We start from the raw sequence: 25,061 nt of genomic DNA, 5'->3' as shown, positions 1-25,061 counted from the left end.
AAGCTTATTAAGTTGTTAATAGCTAGAAGTACAAATACCCTGGAAGCAAACATAATAAAGGAGCTCTGTGTCGCTCTCTTCTATCGGGAACCGCCCAATGAGAGCAAAGAGTGAGCAGTTCTCTAGGGGATTAGCCAGTAGAGCTGCTTGCAGCTTTTGGTGTGATTGGCCTTCGGGAGCTTCCTCTGTTTAGATTTAAAGAGGGGAGGGTGGGGCCTGCCAGCAGAGGCTATCGGTGACTGGAGGCTGGGCTGCCGCTCACTCATGGTTGGGAACGTGGTTTGAACTCTGGGAAGTTACAGATTTGGAGGTGTTTGCAAAAATGTGGCTGTCAGAGAGGAAAGTCCACGTGAATTTGAAGACAGCGGTAGAGCATTCAGCCCACAATTTCTCTTTTCTTCATGGTTGTTTTAACAGGACAGATTCTAAGTTAAGGTATGGTCGTTTTCTCTTTGTACAAAGGACTTTGGGGGAGGAGGAGTCAGATTTAAGTTCCTGTTTTTACAATAACTCTTTTGTGTGTACCACAATAGTGAAAATAGCTGAATCTTGTTGTTCTAGTGTATTTATTGTATGCCACTAGCACTTCAATCAAATTTTGACCTGCAAATAAAGAGGTTTTAATGGATTTTTTAGCAGTGAATTTTAAGGATTTATTGATTTAGATTAAAATAGTTTTTTTTTAAAAAAAATCTTTCTTTAGCCATAAATGCTCGAAGTTTATTTACTGTACAAGCTGTTAACTGCAGTTCTTAGGTTTCAGAACATAAAAGATTTCTTTAAACAGATTGATTTCAGAACGATGTCTGCTGGGTATTTTAGGAGTATAGAGAAAAGACAAGATTTGAAAATCTCATCAAGTTTACTGGTAAAATAAAAGTCTTTTTTATCATTAGTTCATAAATAATGAAGAGACTTTTTCCTAGTATTTGGGGAAAGCAGACATCTAATATTAAAAAATGTACTCCTTTGTGGTTCAGATACAGTTCTCTTTCCTGATGGTTTTATCTTTAGTTCTAGTCCTCTGATCCTGTGGGGGCAATTTTAGTCATGGGTTTGGGGGAGTGGGAAGGCAGAAGTTCTCTGGGGAATTATTTTGTATCCATATCAACAGTTACCTAAGGAGACTTGGGCAAGTCATTTGATGAACCTTACACTGGGTTTGCTCATTTGTAAAATGAAAGGGTAGATAGGTAATTGGTTCTATTTTGTATTCTTCATTTAAAAATGTTTAGCAAAAACAGACAATGCTGTCTTCACCGCCACTGCCACTACCACCAACAACAAAATGTTGTTTAGGAGTTCTGGACATAACTGAAGTGGTAGAGTACTTGCCTAGAATGTACAAGGCCCTATTGTTAAGGATTATTATAAAATATAAGTAACTTGGGCTTGTTTTTTTTTTTTTTTTCGTTTCAGTCTCATGTGAAGGCACAAAAAAGGGGTAAAGAACAACAGCTTGACACTATGAACAAGCAGTACAAACAACTGGAAAGCCGTTTGGATGATATACTTTCTAGAATTGCTAAGGAGACTGAGGAGATTAAGGATCTTGAACAACAACTTACAGATGGTGAGAATTTAATTTGATTTTAGGTAACAAAAAAAAATGATACCCAAACAGATATGTATGGTTCACCAGTTAGTGCTTTGATATAAAAGTGTTTGCAAAATACCCAAAATTATTTTTGTTGTTGGTGGTGGTGGTTGCAGGGCTTTAACTTTGGGCCTAGGCGCTGTCCCTCATCTCTTCAGCTCAGGCTAGCACTCTACCACTTGCACTGCCGTGCCACTTCCTGTTTTCTGATGGTTTATTGGAGATAAGAGTCTCATGGACTTTCCTGCCCGGGCTGGCTTCAAGGTGGGCTCCTCAGATCTCAGCTTCCTGAGTAGCAGGATTACAGGCATAGCCACTGGCACCTGGTCCCCAAACTATGTTGAAAACTAAAAAATGTTTTCTTTTTAATGATGTTTTGTTGTATTGATGCCTACTGAGTCAGGTTATTCTACTGAGTAGGCAAGAATGAAGTCAGTGCATGATGATAAGCTCTGCCACAATTGTCTCCAATGTATAAAACACAAAGCAAATTCTGTTAGCACTAGGAAATCCAGTATCTTAGCAGTATATTAAGAAATTTATTTCCCACTTCAGAAAGGCAAGTTTAAACTTGACATTTTATATATGATGAACACTCAAGAAAGACTCAAATGTCTTTTAAAAATAGTATCAAAAAGCATAAAAAATATGATTTTGAAAAGTAAAAATAGAACTGTGTGCCCAATGGCTCACACCTATAATCCTAGCTACTCAAGAGGCTGAAATCTGAGGATTGTGGTTCAAAGCCAGCCTGGACAAGAAAGTCTGAGATTCTTATCTTCAATTAACTACAAAAAAGCCAGAAATGGAGCTGTAACTCAAGTGGTAGAGCACTAGCCTAAGCAAAACAAAAACAAAACAAAACCTCAAGGATAGTGCCTATGTCCTAGTTCAAGCCCTAGTACCAGAAAAAAAAATTTTTTTTTCAAGATTTCTAAAACAGTGGCAGAGGGAAATAGAAGACTGAAAAGTATAAGCTAAGATCAGTGAAAAAGAGCAAGTCCCTGCTTGGCCATTCTGTGTCACCTTGAACAGGTTATTTCTATCTTGATCAGTTTGGAGGATTGAAAAGAAGTGTTTACAAAGTATTTGGCAACAAAAATGTTTGGTTTTGGTTTAAGTTTTCAGGTTACATGTTTATGATGCCTGTCTTGGATTCATCTTGATTTTTGAGTACTTTTGCTTTGTGTACTCAGCAACAAGAATTCACAGTTCTGCTACACATTTTTTGTTTTTTCATTTAGAAATAATTTAAACATTTTACAGCATGAACTTTTTCAGCATTCTGTGAATATATTCCAAATACTATTTGTATATTTAACCTGATTAATATTCCTATACTACATATAATAGAAGAAAATTACCATTATATCTTGAAACAGAAAACTATGATAGGATATAATTATAAGCTTAGAATTTTACTTAGTAACTAATTGCTGAGGAGACAAAATAATACTTCTAAAATATACATTATTATTCTTTCCATCTGATTTAGGCCAGATAGCAGCAAATGAAGCTCTGAAGAAGGATTTAGAAGGTGTCATCAGTGGGCTGCAGGAATACCTCGGGACCATCAAAGACCAGGCAGCTAAGGCCCAGAATGAGTGTAGGCAGCTACAGAATGAGAGAGAGACGCTGCTGCAGAGACTGTCTGATGTCCAGCAGGAGAGGGATGAACTGGAGATAGTTGCCATAGATGCAGAAAACATGCGGAAGGTAGGATTTGTTCCTTCCATTTTCCTTAGCTTCAGTAGTAGATATCCAAATTAAGACATTTGAAAGAGTTAGAAATAAGTGACAAAAAGTAATAGTGGCTATTGGGTACTTTTTTTTTAATTGGTGGGATTTTTCTTCTTTAACTGTGAAACATTTGGAATCATTATTTTTCCTTTGCTAAGAAAGGGAAGATTATTTTGACTCTATTTCTGTCCCTGAAAGGTATTGTTGATAATAACTGTAAAGACAATCCTACTTTATCTAACCAGAATACCATATGAAAGCTTGTATTTTTATTATTTGCAGAAGAATTATAAAGCACATTGTAGCTTATTTTATTGTTATTACTTTATAATAGAGGCAATATTAATTTTGGTATTCTACATGAAGACAGGCATTGCTGTAAATTACGCTTTTCTAATTTGTTGTCTACTCATTAGGAAATTTCACTTATTCTGTTTTAGGTTTTTGGTAGATATTGTTATTACTAAAGGTTTCCCCAAATTTCATGTTCATAAGAGCTGCTTTCCGGAAATTGCATTTATTTTTATATATATATATATATATATATAATTTTCTTTTATTTTTGTCGGTGTCAGTTGTGGGCTTGAGCTATGGGCTTGAGTGCTGTCCCTCAGCTCTTCAGCTCAAGGCTAGCACTCTGCCACTTGCACCACAGCACCACTTCTGGTTTTCTGGGGGTTAATTGGAGGTGAGAGTCTCATGGACTTTCCTGCCCCGGCTGGCTTTGAACCACCACCATCCTCAGATCACAGCCTCTTGAGTAGCTAAGATTATAGGTGTGAGCCACCAGAGTCTGGCTGTAATTCATATTTTTAAATATAAAAACCCTCCAGCATATAAAAAGTATCAGAAATACATTTAACTTTATATTCTTACAATGCAGCTTAAGAAATAAGGCATTGCAAATATATTGCATATATATATACATATATATATATGTATATATATATGTGAAAATCTCTGTAAACTCCTTTCCCAAAAGTAATACAACCCTGAATATAGTTATTTTCCTGTTTCTCTGTTCTTTTATTTTATATAAATACATGCATGGACACATATGCATGTGGTTTTATATGTTCCGTAAGCAATCGGTGCTCCAAGGTGTTACAGTGTACATATTCATTGTTGCTTCTTTTCTTCCTTCATATTTGCTTATTGAGAATTTATATACATTGAGACATGGGGCTCCATCTTATTCTTATTGATGTATGTAACATCCCATTGTATGTACATTCCACAAAGTTATTATTTATTCATTCTCCTTTTGGAGGACACTTGGGTTGTTTATAATCTTCTGCTATTACTCACTATTCTGAATGTAACATTCTGTGTGCATCTTGAGCTTGCAGACTGTGTACTTAGCATAAATGGCTTAAAAGGTGCATATTAAAGGCTTGGTCCTCAGCCTGTGGCATTATGGGAAAACGGCAGAACCTTTAAGAGGTAATGCCTAGTGGAAGGAAGTTTAGGACATTGAAGGAGATATTGGGACCTCAGACTCTCCTTTTTCTTTTTCTTTGCTGCCTCACTGCCGTGAGGTGAGTAGGCCTCTTCCATGATCTAATGTGCCATCACTAGCCTAAAGCAGTGGGGCCAAAAGCAACCATGGACTGAAACCATGGCAAAATAAATCTTCCTCTTTTTAACTTGGTTGTCTCAGAAAGCTAACTAACACAGGGGACTATGATCAGAAGTAGAATTGTGAGCCAGAGAGTGTGTGTATCCTTAATTCTCTTCATAGAATCTTGTCAAATTATTGTCCGTAGTGATTCTATCAGCTTCTATTCCCACCAGCAATCTGAGTACTTAAATTTTACCACGTTGTTGCTAACACCTTGCTTTTATTTTTTAAGTACTTAATTTATTTAATTCACATTTTGCTTTGCTCAGTCTCCAATTCACTTTTTCTCTCATACTTAATTTTTACATGATTTATATGCTTTTTTTAGTGGAGGGGCTATATAGAGTTTAAATTCAGGGCCTTACACGTTTGCTAAACTGTTATGATACCCTGAACCATGCCTCTAACCCTGCTTTTAACTGATTGTTTTTAGGATAGGGTCTCACCTGCTGCCTTGCACTGGAGCACCTACTTTTAGGCTTCCCATCCAGTGTTGCTGGTATCATAAGTGTGTGGACCACCATATCTAGCTTCCTTCCTTAGAGATGACTTCTTATGTATTTTTCTGCCCAGGCTGACCTGGTACTATACTCCTAGTCTCAGCCTCCCACATACTTTAGGATAACAGGCATGAAACCCTGCACCTATTTGATTTTATTTGATTTATTTTTTGTCGGTCATAGTGCTTGAACTCTGGGTCTGGGCTCTGTCCCTCAGCTCTTGAGCACAAAGCAAGTGCTTTACCACTTGAGCCACAGTGCCACTTCCAGCTTTCTGGTGCTTTATTGGAGATAAGAGTTTCACAAAAGACTTTTCTGCCTCCGCCCTGGCTGGTTTTGAACTGCAATGCTCAGATTTCAGCCTCATGAATAGCTAGGATTACAGGTGTGAGCCATCAGCACCTGGCTTAAGTAGACTTTTTTCCTGAGCCATTTGAGAATTAGTTACAGATGTCATGCATCTTTGCCCCTATAGATTTCAGTATGTGATTTCTCAGAATAAAGACATTTTCTGGAGTAAATATAGAAGAATTATCAGACTCAGGAAATGTAATATTTAAACTTAAATTTATTTATTTTTGTTTACTATTGGCTCAGGCTATCCTTTATAGTCAGAATCCTTCTGCATCTGCCTCTTGTGTAGTGGGATTACAGAAGTGTGCTACCACATCTGACAAGAAATGCAGCACGTCAGGCTTCATGTTTACCAATCTGCTGCATTTTTTATTTATTTATTTATTTTTTGCTCAGTCATGGGGCTTGAACTCAGGGCCTGGCACTGTCTCTTGAGCCATGTTGCCCAAGGATAGCTCTCTACCACTTTGAGCCACAGTGCTACTTCCAGTTTTCTGGTGATTAATTGGAGATAAGAGTCTCATGGAGGGGCTAGGAAGGTGGCTCAGTGGTAGAGTGCTTGCCTTGCATGCCAGAGGCCCTGGGTTCGATTCCTCAGCACCACATAAGCAAAAAACAAAAAAAGAAAAAAGCCAGAAGTGGTGCTGTGGCTCAAGTGGTAGAGTGCTAGCCTTGAGCTGAAGAGCTGAGGGACAGCGCCCAGGACCAGAGTTCAGGCCCCACGACCGGACCCCAAAAAAAAAAAGTCTCATGGACTTTGCTGCCTAGACTGGCTTCGAACTATGATCCTCAGGTCTCAGCCTCCTGAGTAGCTGGGATTTCAGGTGTGAGCCACCAATGCATAGCTATGTTACATTCTAAATGGCATCTTTTCCCCCATTTTGTATTATAAAAATTTTTGCTTTTAACAGAAAAATTGAAAGAATAGTTCAATGACTATGAGCCCTCTTAGACTTAATATTTTGCTGTATTTGTCCATAGATCCATAGTTTTCTGTCATGCTCATTAGTTACAGGCATCATAGCATCATCCCTTCATCTGAACCATGTTTTCCCAAGAAGCCTCTCATATAGTGAAAAAGAGTGAATGTAGAACCCAGGCTGCTAATGCTGTGGTTTGTCCTACATTCTTTTTTTGGGGGGGAGGGTGGGGGGTCTAGTTGTGGGGCCTGAACTCTGGGCCTGGGTGCTGTCCCTCAGCTCTTCAGCTCAAGGCTAATACTCTACCACTTGAGCCACAGCGCCACTTCCGGCTTTTTTTTTTTTTTTGCTTATGTGGTGCTGAGGAATCGAACCCAGGGCCTCAGGCATGCAAGGCAAGCGCTCTACCACTGAGCCACCTTCCCAGCCCAGTTTGTCCCACATTCTAAATGTTCCTAATTATTTCCTTATGGTTATTTTAATTTGTTCCTTGATATTCCATATACAGGAGTATTTTATTTAGCTGAAGAGACTTCTTTTTTTGGGGGGAGGGGGGTGGTCAGTCGTGGGGCCTGAACTCTGGGCCTGGGCGCTGTCCCTCAGCTCCTCAGCTCAAGGCTAGTGCTCCACCACTTGAGTCACACTGCCACTTCTGGCTTTTTTCTTTTTGCTTATGTGGTGCTGAGGAATCGAACCCAGGGCCTCAGGCATGTAAGGCAAGCACTCTACCACTGAGCTACCTTCCCAGCCCTGAACAGACTTCTTTTTCTTTATTTTCCATTCATATTTCCTCTTCAGTGAATTCTATATTCTTATTTTCTGTTTTATTGCCTTGGCTTTTCTTTGACTTGTAGGAATTCATTATTCTGGAAACTAATAAAAACATTTAGTCCAGTATCTAATGGAAAGTAGGCCTTAAATTTCTTTGTGCCTCCTGTCTTCCTTGTTTTTAAAAAAAAAAAAATCATATTACTTTAGAAAGCAACATGTTGATAGCTTACTGACCTTTCTGATTATATTGGGTTAGGATTTTATTTTCCAGCTAGTATGAGCATAGCCTGAGATTTCATCAGGTGGCAAATTAAAATTTTCTGTGCCAGGCATCAGCACTGGGTTTACTGTGCTCAGGTTACTTACAACGACTTACAGATGTTTAAGCAGCACTGTGAGGAATGTGCAGTAAACTTTCTGGTCTTCTTCCAGGAGCTGGCAGAGCTAGAAAGTGCCCTCCAAGAGCAACATGAAGTAAATGCATCCCTGCAGCAGACTCAAGGAGATCTCAATGCCTATGAGGCTGAGCTAGAGGCTCAGCTAAGGTTAAGGGATGCTGAAAGCAACAAGCTCAAGGAAGAGTTGGAAAAACTCACAAGTCTTACTCAGGTAAGTAGGACCATACACCAACTAGAAACGATGAAGCCTGTGCTCAAGATACCTTACTTCTGGACGAGAGGGAGTGAATATCATCAAAGTACATTATATGCATGTACAGAAATATATGATAAAATCTCTTTATACAACTAATACATGCTAAAAATCATATTTCAATTTAATATTAAGTACTTTTCAATATAACATATTTGGAGTGTAGGGAAAGACACGTTTTTGGAATCAGACATCCTGAGTTCAGATACTATCTCTGTGAGTACATGGGCAAATCACTTTATGGCTCTTGAGTCTCCCAGCCTATCCTTCTGTGAAAGACAAGGATAAGTAAGATCAATGTCTATAAAAACACCTCGTCAGCTTTCCTTTCCCAGAATAGCTTTAAGAGACTTCTTTTAAGTTGATGTTAAACTTTATTTTTGTTTCCTTTTATGGTTAGTTAAAAGATCTACTAGTTCGTTATACCTGTAAATTCAAGGAAAATATCCCTCGATAAATATCATTGATTCGTTATTGGTTGTTGGCTTGTTGACTGTGAATGTTGTAGAGACCAAACAGGCATAATCACAAACAGGCATGTCCTGTGGGCTAACAAACCACAGGACATAGGTGAAGAAGAAAGAGACAGAATACTATAGCAAAGGAAGGGAGATAGTTAGAAAAGACCATCCTACAGACCCAGCCAAAACATGTTTCTGTAAATAAAGCAAAAAGACTAAAGACATCATTCAAGTGATAAGAGTACTTGCCTAACAAGGACAAGGCCCTTAGCTAAAACTTTAGAACCAGCCTAAAAAAAAGAAATTATGTTTTCAGCTAAAGCTTGAAGGATGAACAGGGTAGTGTCAGGAAGGATTGAGTGATCTAGACAGAAGAATAGGAGAGAAAAAGCAAAATATTAAAGTGCTAACAGTATGTCTCCAGAATTAAAGGCATAAACAGAGAAGAGTAAGAAAACAGGGTGAGATGTAAAGGCAAAAAGTAGAGGCTAGCTATAATATACTCTTTATCAAATTTAAAATACATTTTTTACTAAGCTCCAGTGGCTTATACCTTAATCGTAGATACTGAGGAGGCTAAGATCTGAGGATTGTCATTTGAAGCCAAGCCCAAGCAGAAAAGACCATGAGACTCTTAACTCCCATTAACTACTGAAAGCCCGAAGTGGTGCTGTGGCTCAGTTGGTAGTGCACTAACCTTGAGCACAAAAGCTTAGGGACAGTGCCCAGGCCCTGAGTTTAAGTCCCAGACTGAGTACTCTGAAGAAAGAAAAAAAAATGTGTATTATGTATATGCACATGCACATAAATATATGTTAACATATACATGTATACAGAATTATTTTAGATGTACCAGTTTTTATTGATTATCTCTAACTTTACAGTTCACTTGTTGAGAAAATCATTTATTTTTTATTTTAAAATTTTATTGTAAAGGTGATGTACAGAGGAGTTACATAGGTCAGGTAATGCATTTCCTTTTGTACAGTGTCAACCCCTCCCTCATTCTCCAGTTTTTCCCCTCCTGACTTCCCTCTGCTCAATTGTATAGTTCATTTCCATCATTGACAAACAATTTTTTTAGATTGTTATTCAAATGGCTTTATCTTTCTGCAGGAAGCCCTACTACTAGCTTTTTTATGTCTGGTGAAAAGCTGACTCCAGGACTCTACTTAGGTTTTCCTGTAACCTTTGCTTAGTTAGGCATTTTGCACTTGCACGATAATATCTTTATGTGGCTCCCTACCATTCTAACCAGACTCAGAGCTCAGTGAATAACCACACTGTCTGCTTGTTTCTCTTTTTCAGTTCCTGGTGCATGGGAACTATCAATATGTGTTCATATGAAGTGAAATAAGATTTTTTTTGTTTGGTTTGCTTTTCGAGATAGGGTTTTACTGTGTTGCCCTAGGTAGTGTCAAACTTGTGATCTTCCTTTCTTTACTCCTGAGTGTGAGAATGATAGATATATTCACCACATTTAGCTAATCAGATAGTTTGAATCTCAGAAATGCATGTGAAAGAACACTCATTTGATTTTGAAAGGAACTAAAAATGTCTGTATTTTATAGTAATTTTGCTACTGTGATCCACTACTTATCAAATACCAGTAACTTGACAAGAATCAGTTATATCTCTCAGGTACCATGTTTTACAAAACTATAGTTGGCAAGATCAGCATAGAAAACAGGAAGTTGGGGAAAACAAAGTACAAGAAAAGACCTATTTTCAAATAATAGTAAATATGGTTTCTTTTTTTGGGGGGGGGGTGTCCGGTCGTGGGGCCTGAACTCTGGGCCTGAGTGCTGTCCCTCAGCTCTTCAGCTCAAGGCTAGTGCTCTACCACTTGAGCTACAGTGCCACTTCCAGCTTTTTTTCGTTTTGCTTATGTGGTGCTGAGAAATCGAACCCAGGGCCTCATGCATGCAAGGCAAGCGCTCTACCACTGAGCCACCTTCCCAGCCCCCAATACATATGGTTTCTAAATGGCATTTCCTTATAAATTCTCCTCTCTTTTTCAAGTGGGCCCTTATTAGTTTGGATGATGTATTTGTCATTTGTACTTCCACTAAATTTTTGTGCATATGTCTTTTACATATTTGTGTGTGTGTGTGTGTGTGTGTGTCTGTTTGTGTGTATATGGGTGTATGTGTGTATGCCTTTTTACTGTCTGACTTGTTACTGAAAGAGATTTTCCACCCCTTAATACTGAGACCGCAAGGATTGGTCTTCAAACTATACATTGAGAATATTGAGCATAAAAGATCTTTTCTGCCTGATCTACAGATCTGTAAATCTGATTAGTACACTGCAACAATATTAATTCACTGGTCCCTAAACAAGAGATTCTGACCCATAAGTTTGAGATTGAGCCTTTCCAGTTGCTTGGGTCTCTCACTGTATAGTTCAGCCTGTCATTGAAATCTCCACCCTCTGCCTCTGTCTCCCAGATGCTGAGATTATGGACATGTGCCTCGACACCCAGATGCCTCTACCTTTTTAACAGACATGCCACGTGATTTTGATATGATTATTTTAGGACCACTATTTGCTTTTAAATATAGATGTTTAGGGCTCCCTTGGAAGATTCTGATTTGGCTGAGCAGATTCTGTTGCTCACTCCTCAAGTTTTAAGTTAGTAGTTTAAGGGCTGAATATGTGGGGAAATGATCCTGAACTTTTTATTTTTCAAAAGTATAAAGATAAAACTACAGGTTTATGCATATATATAAACATACTAATGCCTGTTAGGATCCCAAATTTCTGATGTTTTATACTTTTCTATTATTTCTTCTTCTGACAATAGTTGGAACATTCAGCACTTCAAGCAGAACTTGAGAAGGAAAGAAAATCCCTCAAGAATGCCCTTGGAAAAGCCCAGTTCTCAGAAGAAAAGGAACAAGAAAACAGTGAGCTCCGTGCACAACTTAAACAGCTACAGGTATGACTGACTTGTTCTGAATATAATTCAGATACGGACAACCAAAAATGGTGATGACTTCAATCAAGCATTTAGTCTCCTGTTCTAACATGTATTAACAACTTGTATTATTAGAAACAGAGAAGTCTGGGTGGGGTACTACCATTACCTGTATTCTCCTATAACATGATGGTACAGGAAATGGAGGCAGTGTCATAGTGAACATCATGCTGTGTAAATTCACAGATGAAAGTAACCCTTTGTATTTCTCCTAGAAACAGATTTGTCACCAGACTCAGCTAAAATTATTCTATTGGTATATCCTTCTTCCACTGAATTACCTTTGTAATTACCTATGAATTTAACTATGGTGGTCACCAATCATAAATGGTTTCACAGTTTTCCTCTCAGAGATGATGTTATTTAAAAGGCAGTCATTTTGTAATTGTTGAGAAAGTATAACAGAATGTTTTGCTTTGTTTTGTTTTTGTCGGTCGTGGGGCCTGAACTCTGGGCCTGAACCCTGTCCCTCAGCTCTTCAGCTTAAGGCTAGCACTCCACCACTTGAGCCAAAGTGCCACTTCTGGGCTTTTTCTGCTTATATGGTGCTGAGGAATCGAACCCAGGGCCTTATGCATGCAAGGCAAATCCTCTACCACTAAGCCACCTTCCTAGCTCCTAACAGAATGTTTTTATAGCTGTTCTCAAAAGTCATAGAAGTAGTTGGGCAGGCTATTCCAGATAACTCCCTCAAAACAAATATATAACACATACATGAACCAGTACTCAGATCTCCCTGTTTTATGTGGTCAGGGACTGCTTGTCTGGGTGAAGTAGAGCTGGTATTACCAGAAATAAAGGGGAAAAATTGATAAGGATTGGGGGAAGGCCTCCAAAAGGTCATTCAGATAGACCCTTTTCCAAATATTCTTCACATATTTTTTCAGAAAGTTTTTTTAAAAAAATCTGATAACCAGCCAGGCGCTCGCTGGTGGCTCACGCCTGTAATCCTAGCTACTCAGGAGGCTGAGATCTGAGGATTGCGGTTCAAAGCCAGCCCAGGCAGGAGAGACCGTGAGACTCCTATCTCCAATAAACCACCAGAAAACCGGAAGTGGCGCTGTAGCTCAAGTGGTAGAGCACTCTCCTTGAGCTGAAGAGCTGAGGGACAGCGCCCAGGCCCAGAGTTCAAGCCCCATGACCGACCAAAAAAAAAAAAATCTGATAACCTAAAATTTAAATTTGACTGCTATTAGTTCCACTTGTGAAGCAAATATCATAAAGGATGTACATGTGTTCTTGTGTAAGAGAAGGTAGGGTGCATTTGTGTGTATATATTTGAGTCTTCTAGATTTTAATTTCACTGTGGAAATTCTCCAATCACAAAAAGATGAGTCTATGCCCTTTTATTTTTCCATTATCAAGTTTTAACAGTTGTCAACATTTCATTAAATCTACCTTTTTTCTGATTGTAATATTTTAAAGAAAACCTCATATATCTTTATGTCATTTGTAAATCTTCAGTGAACTTTCTTTTACAGCAAAAAAAACCTAAAATATAATCTTCAGGAGATATCCTCTCAAAGGTAGAAACCACAGTCAGCTTTCTATGAAGCTGGTTCCCTCAGCAAGAATACAGGTTACACCCACTCTACATTTATATTTTGTAGAAATCATTTTGATAAAAGGAAACAAAACCTCAGGGTACTAGCTCACAAAAAGAAATAACTTGCTAGAAACCAGAATCACTCTACCAGTCTTTTAGAGGCTACATGGCTCTTTCATTTCTCCTTTCCTAGTTCTCTGAATATTGTGTTCAGTTCATCATGGACCAGTCCTAAGATGGAAAATCTTTTAAGTTCCAGAATTTATTCAGTACTTGCTGTACTGAATCTTGCTTCAAATTTTAGACACAATTTTTGTTTTCCTTTTGGCTGGCCTGAGGCAGATCACTTGTGACCAGGATTAGATAGTACAGAAGTTCCTCAATTTATGATGGGATTGCATCCTGATAAGCCTACCTTAAATTGAAAATATAGGAAATTAAATGCATTTAATATTCCTAACCTACTGAACATTATAGTGTAACCTAGCTTACAAATTTGCTTAGAACACCTATGTGCTTAGAACACAATCATATTTTATAATAAAATGTAAATAGCTTGTGTAATTTATTGGAAATATAATGGGAGACAAAAATGCATTTTTGTGGATGCTGGTAGCTGGTGCTGGTAGCTCACACCTGTAATCCTATCTATTCAGGAGGCTGAGAACTGAGTAACACAGTATAAAAACAGCCCAGGCAGGAAAGTCCATGAAACTCTTGTCTCTAACCATCAAAAAGTTAAAAATAGAGGTGTGGCTCAAAAGTGGTAGAGTGCCAACCTTGAGTGAAAAAGCAAAGATGGTGATCAGACCCTGAGTTCAAGGCTCAGTACCAGCACACACACACAGAGAATCATGTTTCACCATCCTGATGACCTGGCTTACTGGGAGCTGAGGCTTTTCACTGCCCACCTTCATGGGAAATGTAACACATACCACCAGCCCTGGAGAAAAAATTCAAAATAACTGTAATGAGGGGACCGTCTGTAATATAGAAAAAGCTAGCTCAGTAATGGGTAGGGACATAGATGAAAGGATTCCAGATGGTGAAGATACTTAATAACATGTTAATTGCAGTTCTATTCTCCATAGTGCTCAACAGTATCACACTGAGTTTGAAGTAGATTAGCCATTCAAATAATATAAATATTCAGGAGAATATAATCAGTAGCTTATGATGTTGAATCATTTCTATCAAACTTAGGGGAAATTTTAGTGACTTTTATTTGAATTTTATTTGACATTGTCTGAATTATCCTCTGTGCTTCAGACAATGTTCATTCATTTGTTAACACTGAAAATTTGCACACAAATAACAGATTCTCTCCATGTTACCTCCTCCATAGGATGATAATAACCTGTTAAAACAGCAACTCAAAGATTTCCAGAATCATCTTAACCATGTAGTTGATGGTTTGATTCGCCCTGAAGAAGTGGCAGCTCGTGTGGATGAGCTCCGGAGAAAACTGAAATTAGGAGCTGGGGAAATGAGGTAAGGGAAATTCAAGAACTCTGTGCATACAGTGTTTCACAACCCCAGACTTGTTAAGTATGAAGGTCCATGGTGAACTGCCTTCCTAAGTTCTAGCAATGGCTGATTTCTTTTTTTCCCTTTATTTACTCAAATATAATTTTATTGTTATTATTAAGGTGGTATACAGAGGGATTACCATTTCATAAGTTAGGTAATGAGTACATTTCTATTTTTGGACAATGTTACCCCTTCCTTCACTTTCTCCCAGTTTCTCCTTTCCATCCCTGCCCACAAGTTACATAGGGCTGATTTCTTTTGGAAAGTTTTCCTTAATGATTTTTCCAAAAGGTTCTGATACAAGATCATGTAATTCAAATTGTCATTAGTACTTTATTTTTACCTTAAAGTTAGCACTCTACTATTTGAGTATTGCTCAACTCTTTTGGTTTTTTGGTGGTTAATTGAAAATTTTACAGACTTCCTTTCTAGGCTGGCTTCCAACCACAATCCTCAGATCTCAGCCTCCTTAGTAGCTAGGATTATAGGTGTGAGCACCTAGCTTTATTTTTATTTTTATTTTACTTTGCATCTTTTTTTGTTTGTTTTTTTGTCAGTCATGGAGCTTGAACTTTGGGCCTGGCCACTGCCCCTCAGCTCTTCAGCTCAAGGCTAGTTTGCTCTACTACTTTAGCCACAGTGCTGCTTCTGGTTTTCTCGAGGTTAACTGGAGATAAGAATCTTATGGACTTTCCTGCCCCGGCTGGGTTTGAACTGTGATCCTCAGATCTCAGCCTCCTGAGTAGCTAGGATTATAGGCATGAGCTACAGGTGCCTGGCCACTTTACATCTTTTATACTTTTTGATACTATTTGAAAAAGGTATTTCAAAATCTTTCTTGAATGTTCATTATATATGGTCAAGAAGGTAGGGTCATGGGGCTGGGAAGGTGGCTCAGTGGTAGAGCAGTTGCCTTGCATGCATGAGGCCCTGGGTTCGATTCCCTAGCACCACATAAGCAAAAAGAAAAAAATCCGGAAGTGGCGCTGTGGCTCAAGTGGTGTAGAGCGCTAGCCTTGAGCTGAAGAGCTGAGGAACAGTGCCCAGGCCCAGAGTTCAGGCCCACGACTGGACCCCCCCCCCCAAAAAAAAGAAGTAGGGTCACATTATCCATTTTAACCAGAGAACACATATCAAAAGAAAACAAGCTGGGCGCTGGTGGCTCACGCCTGTAATCCTAGCTACTCAGGAGGCTGAGATCTGAGGATCGTGGTTCAAAGCCAGCCCGGGCAGGAGAGACCGTGAGACTCCTATCTCCAATAAACCACCAGAAAACCGGAAGTGGCGCTGTAGCTCAAGTGGTAGAGCGCTCGCCTTGAGCTGAAGAGCTGAGGGACAGCGCCCAGGCCCAGAGTTCAAGCCCCACGGCCGACAAAAAAAAAAAAGAAAGAAAAAAAAAAAGAAAACAGGTTATTCAAGCCTTATAGGAGCCTGTGCTGTCAGATGGTGTATTTCATTTGCTGAAACACAGATTTGTACTTAGGATTGTACTTAATGATTTGCTAAGGTTGACACCAGTCCTTCTGCACATCTCTTTTTACTAGTTGTATTAATGTTAACAGCTCCTTTGCATTGAACATCAAAAGTAAAATGTCACATTTTTAACACCTTTTTTTTTTCTTACCAGGATCCAGAATCCTTCTGATGTCTTAGGGAAAAGTCTTGCTGACTTACAGAAACAATTCAATGAAATACTTGCACGCTCCCAGTGGGAAAGAGAAGAAGCACAAGTGAGAGAAAGGAAACTCCAGGAAGAAATGGTTCTGCAGCAAGAGAAACTGGCAAATGGACAAGAAGAGTTCAGGCAGGCCTGCGAAAGAGCCCTGGAAGCTAGAGTAAGAAAAGAGCAAAAGGCTACTGGAAGCAGCACTTAGCAAATACTAATGGTTTTGAGCAAATTATTATGCTTTCTTTCTCATGTAAATTCAGCAATAATTGTTATTTTCACTCATAACAAGTCTAACAGGGTATGGTTACAATCCAACCCTGATTGTGGTTGTTGATGACACAAAGTCAAGCCTATTTGTAATACAGTTTCCTTTGCAGAAGCATGATATATAGGCTGATAAAAAAAAATTCATTTAATTCAGTATAATGTGGTGCCAGAATCCTTTATTTTATTTTATTTTTTTTGTTGGTCTTGGTGTTTAAACTCTGGGCCTGCCCTGGGCGCCATTGGCTCATAGCTGTAATCCTAGCTACTCATGAAGCTGAGATCCAAGGATTGTGGTTCAAAGCCAGCCCTGGCAGGAAAGTCTGTGAGACTCTTATCTCCAATTAACCACCAGAAAACCCGAAGTGGCGCTGTGGCTCAAGTGGTAGAGTGCTAGCCTTTAGCTGAAGAGCTCAGGGACAGTACCTTGGCCCAGAGTTCAAGCCGCATGACTGACAAGAAACAACAACAACAAAAACTCTGGGCCTGGGCTCTGTCCCTCAGCTCTTCAGCTCAAGGGTAGCACTCTACCACTTGAGCTACAGCACTACTTTCAGTTTTCTGGTGGTTTATGGAGATCTGAGGCTCATGGTTCAAAGCCAGCCCAGGCAGGAAAGTCCGTGAGACTCTTATCTCCAATAAAAACCACTAGAAAACCAGAAGTGGCACTGTGGCTCAAGCTGAAGAGCGCAGGGACAGCGCCCAAGCCCAGAGTTCAAGCCCCACAACCGACTGACAAAAATAAATAAATAAATAATCAGAGCGAAAAGGATTGGAAATTTGGCACAAATGGTAGAGAACCTGCCTAGCAAGCACAAGGCCCATTCTACCACTACCCCTTAAAAAAAAATGGTTCCCTATAACTTCCTAGTACAAAATTGTATTACAACCTATAGTTAAATAAAAGAGAATTCTGTAACAAGTTCTTTTGTAGCCAGCCTGAGCTATAAATTGAGAATCTGTCTCATAAATAAATCCTTGAAATTTTATATTTTTACAGATTAATTTTGATAAAAGACAACATGATGCAAAAATCAGGCAGTTGGAAAATGAAATTCACTATTTGCAAGAAAATCTAAAGAACATGGAAGAAATTCAAGGCCTCACAGATCTCCAACTTCAGGAAGCTGATGAAGAGAAGGAGAGAATTCTGGCTCATCTCCACGAGTTAGAGAAAAAGGTAGGAATGTCATTCCCAGTGGTTGCAGTTGTGTTAGTTGAGAGGAGTGGTCCACATTCACTTCTTTGCATGCTGGCACCGAGCTAACTCTGACCTCAAAGAGACATGGATGCTTGTCATTTAGTCAAGGTCCTGAGACCAGAGTGTCAATGATAGATGTCACCAAGAATTGGCAAATTAAGGGTTGACATCAGAGTCAATTAGATGATACTTAAATTGATAATAGGATGAGTTTGCTCTTTTGAAATTCCTTGCCCCATTTGGACCTATGAAAAACTTCCTTTAAACTCTCCATCTTTTATTCTGCCTAGCCTTTCTGATGGCCTATCACTATCTCCTCAACCTCCATGGACACATCCTGGATCTTGTTAAATTCAAGAATTCCTTTACTTCTTCTATAATTACAAAGTGACATTCTGACAATAACCTCTGCCTACCTACCACTGCACTAACCATTTCTCAACCTTATTAGTGTCCAGTTCATTAGTTCACTCTTCACTCATTCTGTTAAACCCTTCCTTTCTTTATTTCCTTCTTGTCCAACTTAAATTCCCTTGTATGCCACTGAACTCTTTTTGACAAATATTCTCAATCCTTTATACTATCTTCCCTGACAAACTGAAGTTACTTACTTTCCTTGAGTCTGAACCCATGCTAGGTATTCCTGGAGGAGGAAAAAAATGCACGCGCGCGCACATGCGTGTGCCCGTGTGTGTGTGCCCGTGTGTGTGTGTGCCCGTGTGTGTGTGCCCGTGTGTGTGTGTGTGTGTGTGTGTGTGTGTGTGTGAGACCCAACCAGGATAGCACTATAATCTCCTGATCACCAAGCACATATGGTTTCCAAGACTTGTTGAGTTCACTCCCAGGGTATAATTGGAATATACGTACATTTTCCTTCTCTGATACTATCACCCTTGTCTAGCCATCTCTCTTCTAGAAAAACTGGTGGTCACCTGAAAGATCTCCCCATTCTATTCATGACCTCCTACTATCAATTGTCTATTATCAATCCCTCCTCTCCTTTAGAGTCTTCATTTTCTTACAGAATGAAATCTTTAAGCCTATGAGACCCTGCATGATCTGCCTATTTCACTCACTCCTCACAATGTTCTTTTCAGTCCCTCAAAATGCCATGCTCTTTCTTTACCACATACACCCTAGGCTTGATTTTCAATGATCTTGAAGATTCATATATCCATTGATTATTGATGATACTAAGAAATATTTTTAATGACTGGATGAATTTATGACCATCTAAATTTTTGAATAAGAAAATGTATCCTAGTTTTTGAGATTATTTTTTCAGTGGATATTTATGAAGCACCTACTATGTGTCAGATTTTGTTCTAGACATGGGGTCTACAGTCATAAACAGAATCCCTGCCCTTCTGGAGCTTACTTTTTTAAATTTAAATTTTTATTGTATAGGTGATATACAGAGGGGTAATAGTTACATAAGTAAGGTAATAAGTATATTTCTTTTTGATCAGTGTTACCCCCTTCCTTCATTTTCACCCACTTCCCCCTCATTCCCTCCCCCCTAAGTTGTAAAGTTCATTTCCAACATAGTGTCTGATGAGTTTCACTGTTAGATTGGTTCACTCTTTGTCCCACCATTTCTGTGATTCCCCTTCTCTTCCCCAAGTCAGATAAATGTATATACAAGACAAAGGGTACAGAAATAAACAACAGTAACAACAGGGAATAAACCAAAGGGCGGGGAGAATAAATATCTGTAAACAGTACAATAAAAAAAAAACCTCGTTTCCATTTCTTGGATTTCCATTTCCATTTTTTTGATAAGCATCATTATATATAGTCATATTCATGTAGCTATTGAGCCATTGTGATCCTCTACTAAGAATACCCTAGACATATTTTAGTTACTACAAATGAGGAAAACCATGCAGCCTATGTTCTTTGGGTCTGGCTTAATTTTGCTTAATTTTACTTCCTAAGTAAAGATCCAGAAACAAATCAAAGGAAGGCTAGATAAATGGGCTTGCATTAAACTGCAGAGTGTCTACATGGCAAAGGACATAGCTAACAGGATAAATAGAAAGCCCACAGATTGGGAGATGATCTTCACTAGCTGTACATCAGACAAGGATCTCATATCTAAAATATACTTGGAACTTCTTAATTCAAATTGCTACCAAATAGTTTATCAACTTAAGGATTGGTTCTTTTATTTTAGAAGAAATATGAAGATGCCAAATCTCAGGAGCAGTTTCTTGGTTTAGATAATGAATTGAAGAATCTGAAGAAAGTTGTGGCTGCTTCTGATAAACTAGCTACAGCTGAGCTCACCATTGCCAAAGACCAGCTCAAGTCCCTGCATGGAACTGTTATGAAAATAAACCAGGAGCGTGTAGAGGTTAGTCCATGTGATCAAAACATGTTTCCACCAGTGCGGAGGTGAAAAAAATACAGCAAATTGTACCTGTTGGTCTGTTGTTATTTTATGTCACTGTAAGTTGTGTTCTTGTTTAGACATGATGATTTTTTTTTTCCTTATTGAAACTCCAAAGAATTTACTTTGTGCTGCTATGGCCCTCTGACTCTATGGAGTCCTGAAAGGAACCATCAAATGAAACCCTTATCCCTATTTTACAGTGTAAGAGGTCTTCTTAGGGAGATTACTGTCAATATTTACTTGAACAGAAGTGTTGAGGCTTGATATATAATCCCTCTTAACCTCGAAGTTTTCATTGTGCAGTTAAATAAAAATGTTACCACATAAAGTGCTAACTAAGGTCATGTTTGTTATGGTGCTTTATAGGGCTTGGGTACTGAGATTAAGATAGTAGATCATAGGAGGAAAAAAATGAAAAAAAAATATATGTAATGATGAGAGGCCAAAGAAACATCAATCATAGATGACTATAAAGCAGTAAAGAAAAAGCTCTTGTTCCTTTTGATGCAGTCCCTGCCCTTTTGTCCCTGTTGGAGCAGGACAGGCTGCCCAGCATTGAGGACCATATAAGTTAGATGGAGCTTGGCACCATATGTGCCTGGGACAGACAGGCTTGCAGTCTGACAAAAGCAGGAGAATCAGGAAGAATAAAGATAACCACCTGAGATGTCATTGTGCCCTTCTCATACTCTGTCCCAGTAGGAGTTCCAGGAAGCAGAGAAATTCAGCAGGAAGGCAGCACAAGCGGCTGAGGACCTGACCCGAGCAGAAGCAGAAATTGAGCTCCTGCAGAATCTTCTCAGGGAGAGAGAGGAACAGGTCAGTATTGGTATCTGAAACCTCTTGTCTCTACTGGGTCCTCCTCTGTGACTGAAATACTAAAATACTGAAAGTGATATTTCATTGTGCAGTGAAGAGCAATTATCAGTACTTCATCCTCCACTGTGTGTCAGATACAGTACAGTATAAATATAAGAAGTAAGGTAGCTTCCTCATTGGTAAAAGTAAATAAAAATTAAAGAATTATAATTAGCTTGCAAGGATAAATATATCTGGGAAGTAATTCACTCATTGAAAACTTTGTATTTTTTAATAGTTTCAGGTTGAGATGGAAAAAGCAGATGTAGGTACTAGAAGATCAAACTTACAAGTGCTAGAAATCAAGAAGTTGAATGAGACAATGGAGAGGCAAAGGGTAGAGATCACAAGGCTTCGGAACTTACTAGACCTTACTGGAGCTGGTAAAGTATTAAGCTTTGATTTTGTGTTTTTGTAGTTATAAAATTAACATCATTCCTGGGTGGATAGCTGAGTAATTACTTAACAAATTAAAAGAAATTTGGAAGACATTTTGGTTAAGTATAATATTGAGAGATTTGATTACAGAGAGACAGATTGTGAATTAATTTTAGAGGGGATGCTTACAGATGTTTGCTTTCTCTAAACCACTTTGTAGTTTGTGGACTGAAGAATGTGTTTGTCCTCTTAGAGTTAGCAAAATCCAGTTAGCCACAGGCAGGCTGAAAGTCACCATTGATAAACTGACAAAACTCACTAGTTCTTGTTTGTTGAGAGAAAGTACATGATTTCATGCCAATTTTATGGGATGGCTTTCCTTACAGATAACAAAGGAGGCTTTGAAAATATTTTAGAAGAAATCGCTCAACTCCGACAGGAAGTTTCTTTTCAGAATGATTACATCAGCAGCATAGCAGATCCTTTCAAAAGACGAGGCTATTGGTATTATATGCTGCCACCACCATCATCATCAAAAGTAGGAATTCTGTCTGTGGTTCTGTAATTGTATACAATTGAAAACAATGTGACATTACCCCCTTCCTTAAATTTGGGAACAGGTGCTGAGAACATTTCTACACTAAGCCATGCATTGAGGTTTTTCATTTTTTTTACCATTGACATGAAAAGAGGGTCTTCTCATGGATGATGGTAATTGGTTTTTTCATTGTCAGCTAGTCTGTTGTGGGGTTCCCTGACAGAGGCTGCTATATAAGAGCCCAGAGAGCAGGTAGAAATGTGTTATTTGAAGGCTCAGACAGAAAAATAGGTACCAAGATTTCATTTCTTTTTAGCAGTATTTACTAAAGTTCAGGCCAGGTTCTGGGCAGTACCATCATAAATATACAGCCCCTCCTCTCAAAGAACTCATGGGCCATGCCAGTGTAATTGCTCAACAGTCACATACATGTGACTTGTAGATCTAAGTTCTGAGAGGTGTTAGGGTTTCATCTCGTGAGGAAGCTTAAGAAGGAAAGCTTGCCAGGCACCAGTGACTCATACTTGTAATCTTAACTACTCAGGAGGCTGAGATCTGAGGATGGCAGTTTGAAGCCAGAAAAGCCCATGAGCCTCTTAGCTCCGTTAATCACAGAAAAAGCCAGTAGTGGCACTGTGGCTCAAGTGGTAGAGTGCTGTCTTGAGCACAAAGAGGCTCAGGGGTAGCATTCAGGCCTTGAGTTCAGGGCCCAGGACCAGCAAAAAAAAAAAAAAAAGGCGGAGGAAAGCTTCATGTGTAGGAGTAGGAGGGCGAGGTCAGCACTTAGCAAGCAGACAGGAAGGAAACAACTTGTGTAGAAGAGGGGGATAGGTTTAGCTATGGCAAGGAACCTTATAGGGCTAGAGGGTTTGTTGGGAACTATGAAAAATAAAAAGCTTGAAAATAGATTGGGATCATGCTTCTTTCAAAAGGACCATAAAATCCTTTTAAATTACTTATGTCTGAGGAAAGGGGAAGAGGGTATTTATGATCAGAGTTTAGAAGAATATTCTAGCTGAGTATGGAAGCTAGGCTTGTAACAAGATGGACTTTTTGTGTTACTGTTTAAACTCATTCAAATGAAGGATAGAAGAAGCCAGACCCAGATCAGCAGAGCTAGAAGGAAAGAGGTAGGACTGATGGATCAAAAGGAGACAAAAGCTGGGTGCTGGTAGCTCACACCTGTAATCCTATCTACTCAGGAAGCTGAGATCTAAAGATCATAGTTCAGAGCTGGCCCAGATAGGAAAGTCTGTAAGACTCTTTATGTCCAGTTAACCACCAGAAAACTGGAAGGAGTACGGTGGCTCACAGTGGTAGAGCATTAGCATTAAGCAAAAGAACTCAGGGACAGCACCCAGACCCCAAGTTGAGGCAAAAAAAAAAAAAGTTGGTGAAGGGAGACAAAATGGTCAGATTTTGGTGCCTGATGTGAGAAGTGAGGATTGGAGTTTGAGCAATATGCATCTAAAGCGGAGGTGCTGGGTAACATTTCACTACTCAGCTGGAGAACAGGGAGTCAGGGAGAAGCAGTTCAGACACACTAGATCCCAGGGACCTAGACTTAACTAGAACCTGAAGAGCAGAGACAGATTCTCCTAGAAATCTGAAAGAAGCCAATATCCTATGTACAGCCAGTCTGGAGGTGAAAGTGATGTAAATTAGAGCAAAGCATTACAATCTTGAGCTGGGTGCAGGCTTCAAGGATAGACCTCCAGGCTGGGAAGTTGAGAAAATAGCAGAGTGAACTTTCAAACCTTGCCAGGCTCCCAGGACAGCAGGAAGTTAATGTCTCCGGTTCCCTGGAATATTTGTTGGGGTTTTGTTGGTCTCAGTTTCTGGGTTAAGGAAAGGCAGAAAACTACTAGTGAAGGTGAATACAAAAAGAAGAAAGACTGATACCCAGGAATATGACCTCTTAAGAAAAATTTGTTTCATCTCTCTCATGGAGTATTGTGGCATAAAATAATCCCAGTCAACATTTTGGTGTGGTCAAGGACTTGCTTTTCCTAGAAAACTGTACCAAAAGACAGAATAGGAGATGGACATTCTTAAATAATTTCTAGAAATAAATAGATCAGTTTGGTTGCTTTTACCACACTTTTAGCCCTTCACTTTCACAGATCAAAGAGATGTGAATTAACTGAGCCGTGTGTATGGAACTCTGTAATCCTTTCTCACTTTAGTAAAAAATAAGCTTGGTAATACATGCCTTTAATCACAGCTACTAAAGAGGTGGAGGAGATTGAAAGGATCAAGATTTTAGGCTGAAATATTAGTAAGACTCCATCTTAGTCAGGAAGCTGAATGTGGTGTTGGATGGTCCCAACGACTTGGGAGGCCATAAGTTGCAGATTGCAGTCCAAGGCTAGCCCCTGGCAAAAAAAACATGTGTCCCTACCTGAAAATAACTAAAATGAAAAAGGGCTGGGGGAGTGGCTCAGGTAGGAGAGCATCCACAATAGTGTATGGTCTCTCTATCATTTCTTTTAGGTTTCCAGCCACGGTTCCCAGGCCACCAAGGACTCTGGTGTGGGCCTAAAGTACACAGCCTCGACTCCTCTTAAGAAATCATGGGCTGGCCCACCAGAGGGGAACGACAGCAGTGGGCCTCCTCCTGCTGCAGGATTCTGGGTCTATTCACCCATCAGAAGTAAATTGTATAAATCATTTTCAAACAGAGGTAAGTCATATCACTTAAGAGAAGTTGCATTTCTCTTGTCTGTTTAATAAACTTTTATTGGTACCCTAAGATCCATAGACATAGTCCAAACTCCTTAGCTTGCTCTATAATAATATTCTCTCTGATCCCATCTTGGCCAGTGACCTCTGTCTTATATCCCATATCATACCTGACAACATAAGATTATTACAGTGTGCCAGATTCCTCAGCTCTTGGCTATTTTCCTCCCTCATTGTTGGGGATTGAACCCAAAGCCTCATGCATGCTCATCAAGTTAGCTGTTTATCACTGAGATGATATACTCAGCTCCAGACCACTGTCTGGAATGTCTTTTTCCTTCCTCCTTCTTTCAAACCAATTGCTATCCATCCTTTAATAAAACCCAGGTTGTCAAATAGCACTCC

The 25,061-nt window shown here is 39.2% G+C and overlaps 1 protein-coding gene across 6 annotated transcripts in view; it reads left to right on the top strand.

Moving 5' to 3' along the window:
• The window catches only part of LOC138803181 (centriolin-like), an 86,627-nt gene that overhangs the window by 30,588 nt on the left and 30,978 nt on the right, over nt 1-25,061 (top strand). For all 6 annotated transcript variants that reach the window (XM_069987031.1, XM_069987030.1, XM_069987032.1 and 3 more), the window contains 12 exons: nt 1,420-1,573; nt 3,093-3,313; nt 7,936-8,112; nt 11,422-11,556; nt 14,487-14,632; nt 16,299-16,506; nt 17,605-17,784; nt 19,982-20,161; nt 20,903-21,019; nt 21,297-21,441; nt 21,823-21,974; nt 24,468-24,657. In XM_069987031.1, the coding sequence (XP_069843132.1) occupies nt 1,420-1,573; nt 3,093-3,313; nt 7,936-8,112; nt 11,422-11,556; nt 14,487-14,632; nt 16,299-16,506; nt 17,605-17,784; nt 19,982-20,161; nt 20,903-21,019; nt 21,297-21,441; nt 21,823-21,974; nt 24,468-24,657 (2,005 nt within the window). The remainder of the gene's footprint in view (nt 1-1,419; nt 1,574-3,092; nt 3,314-7,935; nt 8,113-11,421; nt 11,557-14,486; nt 14,633-16,298; nt 16,507-17,604; nt 17,785-19,981; nt 20,162-20,902; nt 21,020-21,296; nt 21,442-21,822; nt 21,975-24,467; nt 24,658-25,061) is intronic.

Source organism: Dipodomys merriami, unplaced genomic scaffold (assembly GCF_024711535.1).
Source record: "Dipodomys merriami isolate MVZ:Mamm:240054 unplaced genomic scaffold, mDipMer1.0.p SCAF_336, whole genome shotgun sequence".
Lineage (NCBI taxonomy): Eukaryota > Metazoa > Chordata > Mammalia > Rodentia > Heteromyidae > Dipodomys > Dipodomys merriami.
The sequence above is the reverse complement of the archived record's forward strand: the minus strand, read 5'-3'. Positions and strand labels throughout refer to the sequence as shown.